Source organism: Hesperophylax consimilis, chromosome 14 (genome assembly GCF_061612785.1).
Source record: "Hesperophylax consimilis isolate HC1 chromosome 14, BYU_Hcon_1.0, whole genome shotgun sequence".
Taxonomy (NCBI): domain Eukaryota; kingdom Metazoa; phylum Arthropoda; class Insecta; order Trichoptera; family Limnephilidae; genus Hesperophylax; species Hesperophylax consimilis.
In genome coordinates this window covers 206,301-226,555 of record NC_142849.1, presented here as the reverse complement: position 1 = coordinate 226,555, position 20,255 = coordinate 206,301, and the positions used below count along the sequence as shown (strand labels likewise).

Here is a 20,255-nt window from a genome sequence, read left to right as displayed (position 1 = left end):
CCTGAATTTGAACCCGCAAACTCCGGATTGCTAGTCGAGAGCATTACCCCTCGACCGCAAAGGCCTTCCCTATTAACCCTACACAAAACCTTATTTCTTTTAGGGTCTATGTCATCTTGGGGAATGCTGGATATATTTAAGGAAAGGAAGAAGAGGAAGTTATAGAGAGTTAAATTTATGAGGGATGGGTGGAAATCTAGGGGTCAGTATGTCCTGGAGTGACAGACGTATGAATCGACAGGTTGAGAGAAACTAGTCGAAGAGGTCAAAAGGTCTATCCAAAGTGCCCTCTCCCGATCCGAACCCGCCACGCATCCGCCGCCAAGACCTGAACACACCTCATCCGATGAAACCGGGCACCCCTGTTAAGTTTTGCATTTGGGGTGACCTATGTCACAGTTCTTGGTTATGCAATGAACAGGCGGTACCCAAGTTGAGTTTAGCAGCCACCTGTGCTTTAGAGCCGCAACACACTTGACTCTTTAATTATTATTTTTTTGGTAAACTAATGTTTTTAAGACAAGATTTAAGAGATTAAGACAAGAAAAATGTAACAAGCAGTAATTGTTGAATGAAACACATAATTTCGCGGGTAAGAGATAAGCCGCCATAGCTCAGTGGTCAGAGCTGTCGACCGGAAATCGAAGGGACACGGGTTCGAGTCCCGTTGGCGTCATGTATCTTTTATCAGGAGATTTTTCAATGTGGATGAGTGTTTCAGACGAATAATTATTGCTTGTAAAATAATTGTTACACTTGACTGTGCGTAAACGGGCGGTCTGTTCGATAGATACCTCTATCTTAATAAACGGATTGTAATATTTAGAACATGAGTGTCTGGTGGGAATGCTGTCCTTGTTTTACCGGTATTTTAACGGAATATGTTTCAAGGAATACCGTCATTCATCCCTTTGGCACCGGTGTATACGCGGGAAACACGCCAAACGCACGCCCAACGGAGAACGGGTCATTTAAACACCTTATTCAGAGTTTTTAATGTAGTATTTGTACAGATAGGGTACAAAAAATACATATTTTGCAAGTGGAAAGATATTACAAAAATACAACGATATTAATCGAGCACACTGGAAGGCTACAAATAACACAAACTATATCTTACGAACTAACTACTGCAAGATGTTGGGAAGCCATGACGTCACAGAGCTAAAACATTGTTTTTGACGGCATTTAAAAAAGGCGTTTCTTAAATCGTTCTAATATACACATTCGTAAAGACACAAATACAATTAGTTTAAATAATTATACCATTTTGAACAAAATAAACTAACTACTGCAAGATGTTGGGAAGCCATGACGTCACAGAGCTAAAACATTGTTTTTGACGGCATTTAAAAAAGGCGTTTGTTAAATCGTTCTAATATACACATTCGTAAAGACACAAATACAATTAGTTTAAATAATTATACCATTTTGAACAAAATAAACTAACTACTGCAAGATGTTGGGAAGCCATGACGTCACAGAGCTAAAACATTGTTTTTGACGGCATTTAAAAAAGGCGTTTCTTAAATCGTTCTAATATACACACTCGTAAAGACACAAATACAATTAGTTTAAATAATTATACCATTTTGAACAAAATAAACAAAAAACACGCATCACAGAAAATACAAACACAATCATTCATCATATACTCACCGACATAAAACTAGAATACTCATTAACGAACTGTGATAATTCAATATCTGACCACAATATTTTACTCCTGGGTGTAATTCACACGTATACTAAGAACACATCTATAAAGTCGTCCCGATAATATACACATATTGATTTTGATAATCTAAAGATTCAGTTCACACCAAGTGCTACAACAGTGCGGTCGTACGCAGTATTCGTTTAGTGTATCGTATCGAGTATTTTACTACATTCCAACCTCGCAAAGTACCTCGCCCGGACGGGCTAGCGTATTAAGAAAGAACATGGATGACATTATCGAAGATATTAAGAGCGATATCGCAAAGATCACATCTGTTAAAGATTCAAGAATAAAACTGAGTTTGGAAAACAACCTAAAGAAACTAGAAGAACTAGTAAAAAATATAAAAACATATGCGCAAGCCACAACAACAATTAACAAAATCGAGAAACAAATTCCACAAAAGCACGCTATCATAATATCAACGACTAAAAACTTCAAGGCTGAAGAAATGAGAAAAAGAATCGAAAAAAACATATATTTAACCAAAATGAAAGTTGGTATAACTGAATTTAAAAAAAATTGGTGATCAAAAAATCATAATCTCATTTGTAAAAAAAGAAGACGTATAAAAATTGACCACAAAAATAAATGAAAAATTCGGCGAAGACATAAACGCTGAAGAAACAAAAAAGAGAAGAGCAATACTGATCGTAAAAAGATTACAATCAAATTCGTCAGGGGATGAAATTGTCTTAGGCATAACTCAGCAAAACGAGGGGCTACAAAATTTCCGAAAGGATGATTTCAAACTCATAAGAGAAATCAAACTCAAAAAATTCGACCAACAAAAGACGTCCCAACAAGACATGTCAAACTACTTACTACAAACGTCAGGAGCCATCAGAAAAATAGTAGTTAACATTGGAAAAATCAATATAAAATACCAAAGAGTCCCAATTGAAGATTTTAACCCCCTTACGCAGTGTTATCATTGCCTGATGTATGGACATACAGCATTAAGATGCCTGAACAGAACGCAACCTCCTACCTGCCCACATTGTGCAAAAGATCACACCCTAGCAATATGCACAGAAAGAAACAATAAACCAATCTGTTACAATTGTTCCTGCAATCATAGAAAATTCAAAGCAAACATATCGGACGACCACAGTGCTGATAGCATCAACGGCACATACAGACAAAAAATGCTTCAAATCGCTAAAGAGAGAATAGAATATGAATAAAATTGCACACCTCCTTATTAGCGATAAAAAAAACACAAAGGCTCTCAACAAATCCGTTCTCCATAAAATCTAACTCCAACAGTGAAACGAACAAAGGTGATTCACGGCTACTAATGTAACTTTGTGGTAAATGCTATAGATAAAACCATATCAATAGACGAAAGAATATATACATCGGTGAACGAAACAAACAACACATTAGCGATAAATTCCGAAGTTAGCCTAACCATATTTCATATGAATGTAAAGAGCATAGAACGGCAACTAGACGAACTCCCGAAAACAATAAAATCACTTAACAGACTAGAATGCATAATGTTAACAGAGACGCATTCATCGAGCGATATAAATTATAATATTCCGGGTTATTTATTTATTTATTTATTTCATATATACGGCACAACATGTGCCATTCACATACTAATTTACAGAAAATAGTACAGCAACATAAGGAATGCAACAATATAAATGTAAGTATAATGGTATCATCAGTAAATAGTAAGTAAGGTTAAAAGTATGAAAAAAAGAGATATAAATATAATATAAGTAGCAATCTGTAGTATAGTAATAAGTCAAAGTAAGAAATTATATGTAAATAAAATAAAGTAGTGTAAGGAAGAATGAAGTGCTTATAAAATGTCTAAAAGGCATTAAGAGTTTGTAAAAAATAAAATAAAAGATATTAGAAAGGTATATACTATTAGAAAATGAAAGGAATAAAATATATACTATTATAATATGAAAAGGAAACAAAAGTAATAAATTACGTAAATCTACCGGCAGAATCGCGTGTATAATAATAATGTGCGAAAATATTATATAAAATATTATAGTAAAATATTATATTATAATTAATATTATATTATATTATAAATATTTTATATTTTAATATAATAAACATACCATGCAACAAATATCCTAATTAATAAAAACAGCCATTGACATTGACAGAGAAATCCACATGCTCAATGTAAACATATTAAACATGGAAATCAGTTTCCAAAACTACACCTTTAGCATATTCGCTATATATAGAACCCATGCCTCGATATTATCAACCTATGTAGATGAACTAAAACACATTCTTCTTGCAAACAGAAATAAGAAAACCATCATTGTCGGAGACATTAACCTTAATATCGCAAATGATCACTCATCCTATGACAAAGATAATTATCTAAATATGATGGCAGAATTAAATTATATTTCGTGTATTAATTCATTTACGAGAATTATCCCAGGTCAACGACCTTCGTGCATAGATCATGTGTTCACAAATATTCAAGATATAAAAAAATAGTATCTGCAGTCATACAAACGACAATCACAGATCGTTTCGGGTGCATTTTTACGTACAATTACGATAAAAAATGTTTACCAATACAAACTCTAACTCCGGAGAAGGACAACGGCCGACGCAAAAATAAAGAGAAATGGCACGACATCTTCAATTGTAATGACACGAATAAATGCTTCGAACTATTTGAAAAAAAAACTATCAACGCACGTAAGTACTGCACAATTCATTGATTCCAGAAAACAATCATCAAAATTTAAACCGGTTAAGCCATGGATAACTTTTGGATTAATTGTATCAATCAGACACAAAGAAGCACTATACAAAAAATTTATCAACCTACAAATCAAACAATAAAGAATCATCTAAAAGCATACAAAAACAAACTTAATTATTTAATAAAAAACACAAAAGAAAACTATTTTCGGCAAAAATTGGAAGCAACGGAGAGCGATGCAAAAAAGTCTGGCACGTTGTTAATGAAATCATAGACAAGAAAAACATAAAAAATGAAATACATAGCATCACACATAACAATATCAAAATACAATGCAAAGAAAAGCCTTTAGATGCCGCTAACATATTCAACAACTTCTTTGCAAATGTAGGCAAAAAACCTTGCAAATCAAATTCAAAAAGTACCGTCCAATGACGTACAGAACCTGAACATTAATATCTCAAACAAAATTGACATGTTTCACCTTACTTCAGCACAGGAAATTGAGCAAATCATTTCAAGCATGAGGGGAAGATCAGCACCAGGTTTCGATGGAATTACTGTCGAAACACTAAAAAATATCAAAAAACATATCTCAAAACCCTTAACACATTCAATCAACATAAGTCTCCAAAGCGGAGTTTTTTTACCAACTGTATATAAACAAACCATCATCACTCTAATTCATAAATCTAGCAACCCAGAAGAAGTGTCAAATTATCGTCCAATATCGCTGATCTCAAACATTGCGAAAATCTTTGAAAAAGTTATCAAATTGACTGAATTTATTGACAAAAATGACGTAATTCACGACAACCAATATGGATTTATTAAAAAAAGAAGTACCCAAGATGCAATTGCCAAATTATTGAACATAATCCAGGACACATTAGATAAATCTTTGAAATGTCTCGGAATCTTCATAGATCTTAAAAAAGCTTTCGATAGTATTTCTCATGATAAACTTATTGAAAAATTGAATTGTGTTTGGATTCACGATAAAGCTTTAAAATGGATAAAAAGCTATTTATTTGAACGATGCCAAGTAGTCAAGATAAACAACTCACTTAGTCTACCACTAAAAAGTAATTTAGGGATACCGCAAGGCACAGTCCTAGGCCCCCTACTATTTATAATTTATGTCAACGATATTTTCAAACTACCACTTAACGCAAACATAATATCCTATGCCGACGACACAGCTATCATAGTGAATGGGATCGACTGGAATATAGTAAGCGAACAAGCAAATAATTGAAACAATGGTTTGATACAAATCTTCTCTCATTAAACACTAAGAAACACATACTATATACATTTCTCAATTAACAAACTACAAACACTCCCTAACACGAAAATAATTATTCACAATAACAAATGTAATAAAAACATATGTATCCAAGGCTGTTCAATATTGAACTCAGTATCAGAAATTAAATATCTCATGTGATAAAAGAACAACATATTTATTTATTTTAGGAAAAGTTGACAGCAAATCTTTAATTATACAACGATAAAATAATAATATAATTAATTATGCCAATTATGAACTTTCCACTGATGAATAGTTAATGGTAAGGTGTACAATGTCATAGAGAAGTTCTCTTAAATTAATTTCTTATTTAGTTAGAAAATATTAAAATAAAGGAAGGTGGAGGGGGGGGGGGGGAGGAGGAAATATAGGATTAGGATTAAGAGGCAAAGGACGGGAATATATAGGAATTGAACCTCTAGTTTGAGTTTTGTTGATTATTGAGTTTTTGTTTTATTTCGCGTAAAGTCGAGTTAAAAATGTCAATATGGTAATTATTTAAATTAAATGAATGTGTGGATCTGTAGATAAATGAGATTTGTTTGGAATTGGTCTTACAATGAGGGAGATTAAAAGTAAGCGACTGTCTGCTGTTGCGATTTTTTTTTTTTTTTTTTATAGTGAATACCTCACAAGAGTCCCAACTGCTCCCGTCTGGAGCCAGTGAGACTATGGCATCCCCAATTGGGGGATGTTATGAGGCTGAAGGTAAGTGGGGAAGGGAAAGAGGAAGGTGGGGAAGTACCTGGCTATTCAGATCTAGTCACTAAACACGGCTAAAGCCATTTGGAGCAATGTTTCAATTCTGAATGGTGGTCTTACACCAGGGCGATACTGGTAGTATCTTCCACTCTGGAACGTGCCGCAAATATACTACATATTATTTTAATTAATTAATTGTGAAATAACACAAATTAATCAAATAAAAATTTATTTGGGCACGCCGGGTTCGAACCCGCGACCTTCGGAATGGTAGTCCAATGCGTTACCACTGGACTATGCCGGCCGTCATGGATTGAGAACATGGAATAGTAAGCGTTGAAGAAGATCAGGACTACCGATTAAATTATTTGTAATTTTAAATAACATTACCGAATCTGCTATATTTCTTCGGAAAGTTAACGTTTTTATATTGAAGAACTTTGCATTACTAATATGAGATCGAAAGTGATACGATATAAAGTGGAAAAGACATATCTGTTAATTGGTTAAGCGTATCAGAAAGTGTGTATACATATTCATAAGATTTATAAATATTTAAAAAAGAAATAACCAAAAAAGAGTATACTACGCACTAATTCAGTCGTTAATTCAGTACGGAATTATTGGATGGGGGGGGGGGGTCATACAATAAGATTCTAACCCCGATCAAAGTGGTCCAGAAGCTAATCCTCAAAGTAATCCTCAAGAAACCCTCCACGTATCCAACAAAAACGCTATTTACAGATTTCGGGGTGCCCCGAGTAGAAGATATATTCAAGAAAAATGCAATTATCCAAATTTATAAAGATAATATAATCAAAAAATTTGAAACCCACTTATCTAAAAGATATCAATACAATATCAAAATTCCAAAATGTAATACCAAACAAATGCAAAATAACTATAAATATTTCGGAATAAAGTATTTCAACAACCTTCCGATTGAAATAAAGAAATTAAAGGATATTAACATACTTAAACTAAAACTGAAGTTACTCTTTCAGAAATAATTTACTAAATAATTGCCTGTTTTTTTCATTCATTGATATTTATTATCAGTCTATACTCATCTCCACTGTATTTACATTTTGTCTCTTTATATATTGTTTCTATCATATATATACTTACTTATAGCATAATGATATTCTATTTTTCTTATAATTAGTGTAACTCTCTCACCAAGCACAAGAACCAGTTTCTTCATTGGTGAGATTGCGAACATAAATATATTTTGTAATGTAAATATATTTTTTATGTAGGTACTCATATTATATCCTGTACCCACTTAAATTTATTAAATAATAAAAAAATAAAAAAAATAATGATATCATCCAAAATCCCTTTCATTTTAATATGAATGACGACTCAGTATTAAACTATGACAATCTTGTAAACTACCTCACAAATAAAATTAATTATAATAGCATCACTAAAATTAACACAAAAACATAAATAACCCAGACTGGATAACCAAAGACCTTATAAAATTAATCAACAAAAGAAAAAGATTACACCTGAAACTAAGAAAACAACCAAACAACACGTTATTGAAAACAGAATTCCTAGTAGTAAGAAATAATATTACTAAGAAAAAACGAACAAACACAATACGGTAATTTTTTTAAAAAATGCGAAAATAACAGTAAAAAAACCTGGAATTTAATAAACATCATACAGAACCAATCGAATACTTTGAATACTTTTTGTCATATATTAATCATTAACAACGAAATAATCACAAACAACGTAGAGATATGCGACCACTTTAACAATTTATTTTGTAACATTTGCTCCTCCTTAGTTAATAATATACACAACAAAATCGCACACAATCTAGCCAATGAAATAACATTAGTACCTGTTAGCATGGAATCATTATATCTTCAACCTACCACAGAATTAGAAAAAAGTAATAAAATAATAAAATCCTTAAAACTAAATGCAAGCGCTGGTTATGATCAGTGGCGGCCAGCTAATATGTGCTCCCGAGCGCCGAACAACCAACAAGATTTCCGACATGGCTAATCACAATACGAAACTCGGTTCGGTTATAATATCTCATTCAAAAGGTACCTACTTATTAGGCGCGCTTAACTTGCAGACCGACTTTGACTTGTGCCTATGTTCGTAGCAGTTCGTTTTCGATTGCGATCCAAAATTTAACTGCTTTGTCGCATATTCTGTGGAACAGTCGAAAGCGTGGGTACATACCAGTTCATACTATTCTTTGCAAATAATACCATATCAAGGACGGCGTTCGGGGTTTTACCACCACATCAGAAGGAACGGTTTATTCAGTAGAAAGTTAAACTAAAACGCGTATGTTTGATATTATTGTCGATATCGTGGTTTCAATTTACCATCTGCTATTTTTCAGCGAATGTTCCGCTTCTCCGATACAAGCATACATGATAAAACTTGTCATTAAGAGATGAGTGATGGTCTTATTATCAGTTTAGTCAGTACTCGCCGTTGCCGGGTACGGGCATTGTCTGTTGAATTTAAAACTTTTCTTACTCTGCGAAAGTTTTGAAGTTTAATTGCAGGTTATATCGATCTTGTATATCAATTATTAATAAGGCATAACAATTGTAGGTTATACTAATTTATGATTACTTTTGTGTTTGTTCAAAGTATAAATTAAGAATGAGTTTGAATGTGGAATACATTAAGAACAATAGGTCGAGTTTTGAAAACAAAGTGATAATAAAAAATGCCGTTCCACCTAAAACCTGAACTGATAATAAAACAAGAGTGAAAATCTGGATCGAAGAAGTTTACCCGATTATTTAACAAAACATTGTATAACAAAGCTTGGTAGCTCTGTGCATGTGATCAATTCAATAGTTTATTTTGTTTTCCGTGTTTAATTTACGATGTTGATTCAGTTTGGACAATCAGCGGTGTTACTGATGTAACTCACCTTTCTGAAAAAATCAAAAAACATAATTCTTGTCATTTACATTTACAAAAGTTTTGAGCTTAAAGGTTTTAGGAAAAGTTGACATCAGAATGCAATTGGATTCAGGCTACCGTGCCTAAGTTAAACACCATAATGAGCTATTTAATAAAAATCGATACAGGTCAAATTTCCCAGAAAATGATTTAAATGTGACGCTTAAAACGTATGACTTCCTAAATAAAGATCAGTAAAAGGTAAACTCTGTGCAATTTACACCCGTGACGATTTTTCAAAAGCTAACGGCGCTTTATAAATCTCTTTTCCAACTTTTTATAGTATCTACTTGTTTATTAGAAGACTTTCCCGAGACTGTGAAATTACTGAAACTTTTGTGCACCATTCATGACCTTTGGAATGACCTCAGTTGAAAGCTAAAGATGTTTCTCAACGTTAAAAAGAATAAAATCTTTTTTAAACACGTTGAGCCAGGACAGACTGAACGCACTATCAGTGTTGCATTGATAGAGGTCTTCGCTAAACAAAAGGAGCAGAGAATAGAACTTCTTTATAAATAGGTATCTACCTTTATTTAATTTATTTTATGACTTAATGTTGTAATCCGGTGAACCCCCACATATTTACACCACCGGCCGCCACTGGTTATGATACACTCAAATGTAAGACAGTTCTATATCTCTCCACAGAATTGGTTTCTAATTAATCAAAGTTAATTAATCAGTGTCTTAAAGAGGGAACTTTTCCAGATATTTGCAAAATTGCTAAGGTAATACCAATTCACAAAGGTGGGTCCAAAACGAATACCTCAAATTACAGACCCATTTTTATCTTACCAATCTTATCTAAAATCTTTGAACGCGTAATCTACGATAGATTAAACAACTTTCTATCAAAAAAATCGTTCTTATATAAAAAAAATGGCTTTAGGAACAAATCAAACACACTTGCGGCAATAAATGACTTAATCAGTAAACTTAGAAGCAGCATTAATGGTGGAAATTATATTTTATCTATACTAATTGACCTTCAAAAAGCCTTCGATACAGTAAGCCATGACATACTTCTCAAGAAACTCGAGAAAATTGGTGTAGTTGGTCCTGCTCTTATTCAAATCATATCTTAGCAACAGAAAGCAATTCGTTAGCATCAATAATCAAAATAGCAACCACCTACCAATAAACTACGGAGTTCCGCAAGGATCCATACTAGGACCACTTCTGTTCCAAATTTATATAAATGATATCTCCCAATTAGATTTAAACGGTGATATTTTTTATATGCAGATGATACTTCAATTTTATACTGGGGAAAAGATTTAAACATCTTACTAGAAAATGCACAGAGTGACTTAGACAAAATTAACAGTTGGCTCCAATCAAATATCCTAACAATGAATGTTAAAAAAACAGGATACATGATTTTAAGCTCAACTTGTAAAATAATTCCTCCTCATGTGCCCTTAAAAATTGAATATAACAACCTGCAAATCCTGATACAGGAGAAATATCTTGGGCTGTGCATTGATAAACACCTAACTTTTAAACAGAATATTCAAGATATTAAAGATAAAATCACCCCCTTCATTAGCGTATTTAACCGGATATCATATCTGTTACCAAATAAAATTAAAAAAGGTCTGTATTATAGCCTCGTACACTCACAATTAAACTACTTGATTGAAATCTGGGGAAATGCATGTGAATATATATAAATGAACTACAGGTAACACAAAACAAAGTAATCAAAAAGCTATTTCATTTCAAACCTAGAACATTAACAAAAAAATATACATGGAAAAAAAACTATTAAAATTTGAAAATCATATGAATATAATACATGTATCCTTATTTACAAAATGAATAATAAACTCATACATACAAATACAGAACTCATTGAACGTCCCAAGTACACACACACTTTACACGGTAACACGATAAAATACATTTAAACACCATACATACTCACTATGGAAAGCAATCCATTGGTTACGAATGGAGCAACATATATAATTGCCTCCCAGACGAAATTAAAAATGAAAAAAGTGTAGGTACATTTAAAAAAAAATTGTTCAGTTTTATGCTCAGTCAACAAAACAATGAAAGTGAATAATATCGTTGTGTAATATATTTATGTGTAATGTAGGTATTTGTTATTTCTAGTTAAATAAGTGAAAAATGTAAGTTTCTTTTATCTAGAATAAAAAAAATATATATTTATATACATTTTTATTTAAATTTTTGTGAAGACGAATATTTATACTTATAATATATAAAATAAAAATTCCGTTATCATCGCAATTATTTACTTGTTTTTTGCGATGGTAAAATAACTGTGAAAATACCCTATAGATGGGTTATTAGTATTGTATAAACAGCTTTGTGTGAACTGTTAATTCACTCATAATACCCTATAGGTGGGTTATTAGTATTGTATAAACAGCTTTGTGTGAACTGTTAATTCACTAATAATACCCTATAGGTGGGATATTAGTATTGTATAAACAGCTTTGTGTGAACTGTTAATTCACTCATAATACCCTATAGGTGGGTTATTAGTATTGTATAAACAGCTTTGTGTGAACTGTTAATTCACTCATAATACCCTATAGGTTGGTTATTAGTATTGTATAAACAGCTTTGTGTGAACTGTTAATTCACTCAAGTTACCTGAACATCAATTCCATAATATACAGCCCCTTCTATTGCCTCTGTGCAGTCTCCTAGAACTCTGCACACTCCTCGCTCTCCTGTTTTTTGTAGTAAGCACGAATCACCTTAAAAACAATCTTAAATATTTTTTATTACCGTTCCGAGAAGGGAACTTTGGCAGCTATATAGCTGATATCATCAATCAATTACTAATAGTTGTAGTGGCTTTTCCAGCGAAAAGGTCGATAGTGGTTAAAAAATATAAGCCGGTCACTGGACAGGACTGGACTGGACTGGACTATAAATTTTCAGTAGAGTCAACACAATGAGGAACAGCACTCCTTTTTAATTTTTATAAATCAATAAAGACCTTCCAACTAAAATACCAATATTTTTTTCACTGTTTAAGACAGATTTTAAAAATTAAAATAATAGGTGACCGGGTATCTCATCAATATGACAGTTCAACACACCTAAAAAAGTGATATAAAGTCATGAACAGTAATAAAACAAAAACTAGGTTAAATAGATTACATAGGTAACTATTTAATCTAGTTTTTGTTTCATCTCTTTTAATGACTCTATATCACTTTTTAAAAGAGTGTTTGTCATTTTGATGAAATATCAAGCGACCAAAATAATATAACCCCGAAAAGGACCATATCTGTCGTTTGTTAATGTAACATTACCAGAAACAAAAACCTTTCTTTTATTTTAATAAAAACTATATTTTGAATGTCGGAGTCGAGACGTTATTTCTTCTGTTTAACCGCTTTTAAGGTATAAGGTATTATTATTGTTATTGTATTCTACCAAAGTGCAAATTACATCCGCAATTGCACCTGGTTCAGTGTTCCAAAACCCTCATTACTAAGAAGAAAATTATGTGACGCCATCAAACTAACCAATAATAAAAATGCTCCTTTAGGAAATTTAGGTCAACTACGCTTTTTGGTGGGATCATTATAAGGCTAGTACAATAGTTTAATTTAGGCAATCTAATAAATCATTTTAGGATTTTCATAATCAACGATGGTAATTACATATTATACACATTATGCAAGCAGATTGCCATACACATATTTTGTGTTATAATACCGCTCTAATAATTTTGCCACTAACTCAACTTCTATAATTATTATACTTCATAAAATGATACACCTGTAACTATCATTAATTTTCAACAATAAAAAATATTATAGGCTCCTAAACGATCTTTCAATTCCGTTAACGCTGTGAATCAACAAAAATAAAATCTTTTAACTCTTCCAGTACTTTTAACACTTATGTTTGCAATGTTTTCCGTGTATTTCAAATGCGCCAAATACACTTTTTTTTTTAATTTTTCGTAATAACAAATACTGTTTTAAAAACAAAATACAATTATCTTTCGGGTGTACAAATAAACAAAAAATAAACATTACTATTTATAATAATAATAAAATTTTAATATCAAACGTCAAAATGTTGTCAAAAACGCTAATCACAATTTTACATATTTTTTTACTCCAATCGTAGAAAAATTGAGAGAACTCAAAATTTCGAAAACACATTCGTTTTGTTTGGAGATTTCGAAAGTAAACTGTAACTTTATTTTTATCTTGTTCATTTAATAAAAAAAATAACAAATTTATAAAGCTTTGCCAATTATTACGATAGCGGCGCGAATATGAATTATTCATTTTGGCTATTTTTAGGATTTTATTAATGACATCCAGTATAAATATTTGAGGCAAACTTTCTCTTTCTAACGTTTGACACCCGGACATAAATGACCTTAAAACGCTGGAGGGGATAAAAACACCCAAATTCTAAATACAAAATCAGATTTAAATGTGATTGACCAGTGACGTCAGAATCAAAAGTTTAAGTCTTGTCATTGGATCTCACTGGGAACAAAGAAGAGCATCTACAAAGGATTTCTTTATTTTTCTCCATATGTAGAAATGTCGTTGTAGATATTATAATACTGTATTAAACATTATCCTCACGTTGATAGCGGCGAGCGCCCAAGCATTTATTTCTCGACCGGTAAACTTTCCGGTTTTGCTTTGGAATAATTAATAAATGATTTATTTTTCTGTGATCTCTTTCCTTAAATAGTTATCTTAATAAGTTTTGACCTTACCTTATATTCCTAAGAGCAAACGGTCACAAGTAAAAATAAATTAAACGCAGAGAAATTCGCATCGAAAGAAGGAACGTCAGATCCGTTTTTCCGTAAATCTTTTTCCATGTCAAAATTTAAAAAAGTTTTTGCTGTTTATAATGATACATTTTGTTTACTTTAATATCTTTATTTTCCTATGTATACGAGTAATAATCTCTATTTACCTAGAAATAAGTCGAGAGCAAAGCAACTATCTTATTTTTTTAAATTATCTCGCCAATAATAATTGATACCAACTACTTAAATAACCGAATACTTCAATGGAATGTTTTAAATTGTATTTATTTATTCTTTTGAACATATTTTCCGTACCGAGAAAAATAAAAAGGTTTTATGCCAGTTCTATTAGCGATGTGCAAAATAAGAACAGAAGTTCTAAAACAAAATAATAATTTTGTATAATATTTTTCAGTGAATAATGTTTTAAGACAACAAATAGTAAAATAATCACCGGAAGACAATTATTTAGAAACATTTACTGGCTGAAATTATTTACTGTCTTCAGAAATAATTTTTCAGCACACTTAATTAGTAGTTATCAAAAGAATCCTTGCTGGCCTAAATAAATTATTGCAATACCCAAATACCGACTATTTTCACCGAACCTTTACTTTATAGCGAAGGTTTTGTTACCCAACGAGGTTGTCAATTTATCATTAGAAAAAGTTACAAGCCGATGCACAATTGAACTACAAAATTTCGTTTCACTACCAATTAAGGCACATGAATTCTTTTGACAATATCTTAAAACGCAATATTAAATACGATATATTTTTCTCCAAAAAATCCGATCCAGATCTTGATTTCTTTCAAGGGCAAATATTTGGGCACTAAATTATTTTTAGGAGCACTGTTAAAAGCGAGACACAAAAAGGCATGGCAAACCTTCTCGATTCTGTCCATTTGCACCGGCAAACACCAACACTGCAACAAATAAAACTTTAGTGACCCACATCCTCACTCTTCGTATACAAGACGATGACTATCCAGACTATCACATATAATAAACGAACACAATCATCGTCGCGTCGCTGGGAACTATAGACTGAGACTGAGACTGAGAAGCCGAGAACCGAGGACTGACCGGTCTGAGCCCACTCGGTGCCGCTTGCCTACTGCCTACAGTGCCTACTGCCAGTCGAGTCACTCCTATCTGGTGTAATGGGTCACGGGTCACATCTAAACACGAATGCTCCAACTGTGCGGCCATTTTAGTCATATTTTAATGCATCTGTACCGACCGAGACATTATACGCTTATGAATGAATAATTTACTACCTAATTTTATTATTTATTTATAGATAAATAAAAAATAAAGTACAAATTACATATTAGGAAGCTTTGCCTGTCTAACTAGGAAAGTATCCCGTTCCAGGACAGACAAATTGACAGGTCTAGTTCATATTATTCCAAGAAATGTACTTAATTACATAACAAAAAAAATATTTTTTTTCTGCAGCTAAGTTGTGTATAATGAAGAAAAATATATATGCATAATAGTAGTGGCTTTGTAAAGATTAACATGGTAACATGTATTGCATTCGGATTTATTGTATAAGAGATAAGCTAGGTATTTAGTAGTAATGAAAAGTAGAAATAGAGTTTTTTGTTGTTGTTATGACAATGTAGAAAAAGTAACCTGGTAGCATGTATTATTTAACGGAATATAATTTAACGGAAGACAAGCTCAATACAGAAGACCCTCAAATGGGCTTCAAAGATGGATGCTCTACTGATGCCATATACAAGGTGTCCGGAAACTCGTAGTACAAGCGGAAAACTGGTGAATCTACATCACATTTGGAGTCGATTTTGTAGTATATATTTTTTTTATTTGAGCTTTCGTTATCGAGTAAATCGAGTTTGAAGTTGATTTTTTTTTTTTTTTTTTTTTTTTAATCAAATTCTTATAAATTATTACTGAAGACCAAAGTACCCAACTTATTAAAACTATTTGAAAGTAAAACAAATGAAGAAACTTGGATTTGAAGCATTATTTAGAAATCACCCTTCATTTAACCCGGTGTAATCATAAAATATTTCTGCTCTGCAGGGTTAAAACATCTGTTATTCAACCCTAAACACCAGAAAAAACTTTAACTCTAAAATAGCCGAAAAATATTTTTTTTTTTTGAAAATGCTCAAATCAAAAAACTTTATGTTTTTTTGGGTTCCCCATGTGGTGTAGATTCTCCAGTTTCCCGCTTGTACTACGAGTTTCCGGACACCGTGTATAGCATGAAACAAACAATAGAATACTATAAAGCCAGAAAAACAACGGTGTACGCATGCTTTCTAGACCTAAGCAAAGCCTTTGACAGGGTTTGTCATAATGCGTTGTGGAAAAAACTGACCGAACGACAAGTTCCACCACAAATTCTTAATATATTGAGAAAATGGTACAACCAACAGGAAAACTTTGTCAGATGGAATGAAAGCCTATCAGAAGCAGCCAAATTAAAGTGCGGCGTTAGACAAGGAGGCTCAATGTCCCCAGTGCTTTTCAACGTGTATATGGATGAACTTAGTAAAACACTAAATACGACAAAAATCGGATGCCATATTGCTGGGGTATGTATGAACAATATTAGCTATGCAGACGACATGGTCATACTAGCTCCATCGATAAGAGCGAAGAGAAAACTTCTGGCAATATGCGAAGCTTACATTGATAGTCATGGGCTGATGTACAATGCTAAAAAGTCATCCCTGCTGATATTTAAAGAAAATACTGGTCCCACTGTCATTCCACCCATACGTCTCGGCGGGGCCAACCTGACAATTTGCAGCGAAATCAAATATTTGGGGCATATCATCACCGATGACCTAAATGATAAAAAAGACATAGAACGTCAAAGAAGAGTACTGAGTGTGCGAGCTAACATGCTTGCCAGGAGATTCAACAAATGCAGTCCTCCGGTGAAGAAGCAACTTTTCCAAACATATTGTATGAGCTTCTACACTAGCGAGCTATGGACGACATACACACAAGGCGTCATGAACACACTCCAAGTACAGTACAACCACGCATAGAGAACCCTATTTGGCCTCCCCTGGCGATGCAGCGCCTCACAGATGTTCACCAAAGGAAGGGTGCATGGGTTCGCTGCTTTGATGTGCCACAGAATAGCCGGGACGAGTCAGCGCTACCAGAGATCGGACAACACTCTTGTCCAGGCCGTTGCCCAGTGGCAGGGAGCGCCTCTACATCAGAGATGGAGAATTTCACTCAAGCCACCATAAAGTTCTAATGGGCTCATCAATGAATTAATTATTTTTATTTATTTCTTTATTCATTTTATTTTTATGTATTAACTTAAATGTAAACTTTTATGGCAGGCAGAGCATTGCACACACCGCTCTGTCCAGCTGAAATAAACATTATTATTATTATTATTATATTTGGAATTTACCGAATTAACCTGGTAACATTTAATATATAAGGATTTAAGTGTATGAGATAAGTTAGGTAAGTGAGTAGTATTGAACAATGTAAAGCAGGTACCTGATAATATGTTGGAGGAGTTAAATTAAGATTTACAACATAAAGAGATGAAGTTATGTTAGGTTATGTATTTACAAGTAGTGAACTTATAATACATAGTACACTTATAGGAGGATCTACATTAAAATTTACAATATTAGATATAATTTATGTATGTAATAATATATAACATTTTTTTAAGCGTTGTATCTACAATGTGTAATACTTTATGTGCTAACATGATTATTTTCACTGATTTATATGTAGACATATTTTCAGTACATATTATATTATACGGCAATACGAATATGCACTGCGCCACGTTATTGAACTACTCCTGCTAAAACATAAAAAAAAACAATAACTACCAATATAAATAGAAACTATAAATATAAATAAATAGTACCTGATTGAGTGCTACTTTAGTAACGGTACCTATAGTGAAATTGGTGCATTATTACGTAAGTCGTACATATTGTGTTATGTATTGCTTATTTATTATAAATCATCACCGTTATAAGGTACCGAGTTTCACACAGCGAGGCTTAGGACGGGTTGTTTCGGAGAATTTGAATAATTCATCAAATTTCAACGTTCATTTTCGGGTTCTGTGAAAGACTTATTCAAGTTCTGTTTTTATATTATTGTAGGCTAGTTGCTTGACAAAACTGAAATAAAAACAGAACTTGAAAAAATCTTTCACAGAACTTGAAAATGAACGTTGAAATTTGATGAATTGTTCAGATTCTCCGAAACAACCCGTCCTTAGTGTTACTCAGAGTACTCGGAGCAAGCAGTCTTCAGAGGGGCAAAACCACAATGCTCAAAATGCATAACGCATAAAGCGCAAAACCTAATGTGTATGAATAATTAATTAAATTAATCAAATATTTGCCTTACGCGTTTTTCTTATTGAGCCTCAGATGACAGACATTTTTATTAATTTTAAATTCAACAATATAAAATAAATCATGTAATATCAATATGTGAATTACCTTTTATAAAGTATATGTACTATACATATATTAATTTTCAACAAAATATTTTATTTAAACCTTGAAATATCGGGCTTCCGCCACCTAATGCTACTAATCTGTATAGGCTTAATGATTATTGTATCCGCAATCGTCTCAACATGAACACTTCTAAATGTTATGTAATTACCTTCTCTAGAAATAAAATTAAGTTTGACCATAATTATCATATAGCTGGCCAACTACTCAAAAAAGTTACACAAATTCGTGATTTAGGTGTTATACTGGACAGTAAACTTACATTTGAGGCTCATATTGATATGATTGTTAAGAAAGCCCTTAGAATGCTAGGATTCTTATTCCGTATTGGAAAAGAATTTAATAATATCATAACACTTAAAATATTGTATTTTTCTTATGTTCGCAGTCATCTTGAATTCGCTTCTCCCATATGGAATCCTCAATATAATATTTACATAAATCGCATTGAAGCCATCCAAAGAAAATTTGTCCATCATTTAAATTTCAAACTAAATTCAAACCTTGACGTAAACAGCTCGATGGACCTTTATGGACTTAAGCCATTAAAAACTAGAAGAGACTCCGCAGATATAATATATCTCCATAAAATTATCAATGGCTTTATTGACTGTTCTCCCCTTCTGTCTGAAATTAATTTTAGAGTCCCGAGCGTTAGAACTAGAGAAAAATCACTTTTTCATCTTCATAAATGTTCCACTAATATAAGACAAAATGCGTTTATATTCAGAGCCTGTAGTATATTTAATAAGAATTTTAATGATATGGACATATTCTCAAGTAATTTAGGAACCTTTAAAAGATATGTAATAACTAACATTAAATAATTTTAAATATTCTACTTGAAGTTATCATGTTATTGCTTTGAATCCTTTCCAGTTACTTACCTTCCAATTTATACTCATGTGTTCAATTTAGTTGTAGGTATACATTTATTATATTGTTATTATTGCTATTGTCTAGTGCTTTTATTGATTGCTGCTGTGTTGAAATTTTACAATACATTTTGTTTTGAATTTTAGTTGGTTATTAGTATATCAGTTAAATTTAAATTTTTGAAATTTAGCTGGTTATTAGTATATTAGTATATCAGTTAACTTTGAATTTTAATTTATTTGTGTTCCTAGATCTGTTATTATTTTTTATTTATTATTTACAATATTGTATTTTTTGTAAATTTCTCAGGCCACGGGTACAGAATCCTTAGTTCCTTGTTTTAATATTTTTTATTATTATTATAATTTTAAGTGAAAATCTGTTATTGGATTTTATCTTTATTATTTAGTTTATTCTTATATATGTAAATAATCTGTTGATTTTCCCAAATAAATAAAATAAATAAAATAAATAAAATAAATAAAATAAATAAAATAAATAAAATAAATAAAATAAATAAAATAAATAAAATAAATAAAATAAATAAAATAAATAAAATAAATAAAATAAATAAAATTAATAAAATAAATAAAATAAATAAAATAAAATTAAAATAATTTATTTATTTATTTATTAAACGCCATAAAAGGCTTTTACAGTAATGTGAAACATTGGATTATAAGTACACAGTTCAGGGCTGTCAGAGACT

The 20,255-nt window shown here is 31.9% G+C and overlaps 1 protein-coding gene across 1 annotated transcript in view; it reads right to left on the bottom strand.

The window, feature by feature from the left end:
• The window catches only part of LOC149417725 (chymotrypsin-like elastase family member 2A), a 41,582-nt gene extending 26,307 nt beyond the window's left edge, over positions 1 to 15,275 (bottom strand). Inside the window, exons 1-2 of the mRNA XM_089639396.1 lie at positions 15,059 to 15,275; positions 12,022 to 12,128 (exon numbers count right to left, since the gene is read on the bottom strand). Coding sequence (XP_089495522.1) covers positions 12,022 to 12,128; positions 15,059 to 15,128 — 177 coding nt within the window. The 5' untranslated portion in view covers positions 15,129 to 15,275. The remainder of the gene's footprint in view (positions 1 to 12,021; positions 12,129 to 15,058) is intronic.
• Between the last annotated feature and the right edge of the window lie 4,980 nt (positions 15,276 to 20,255).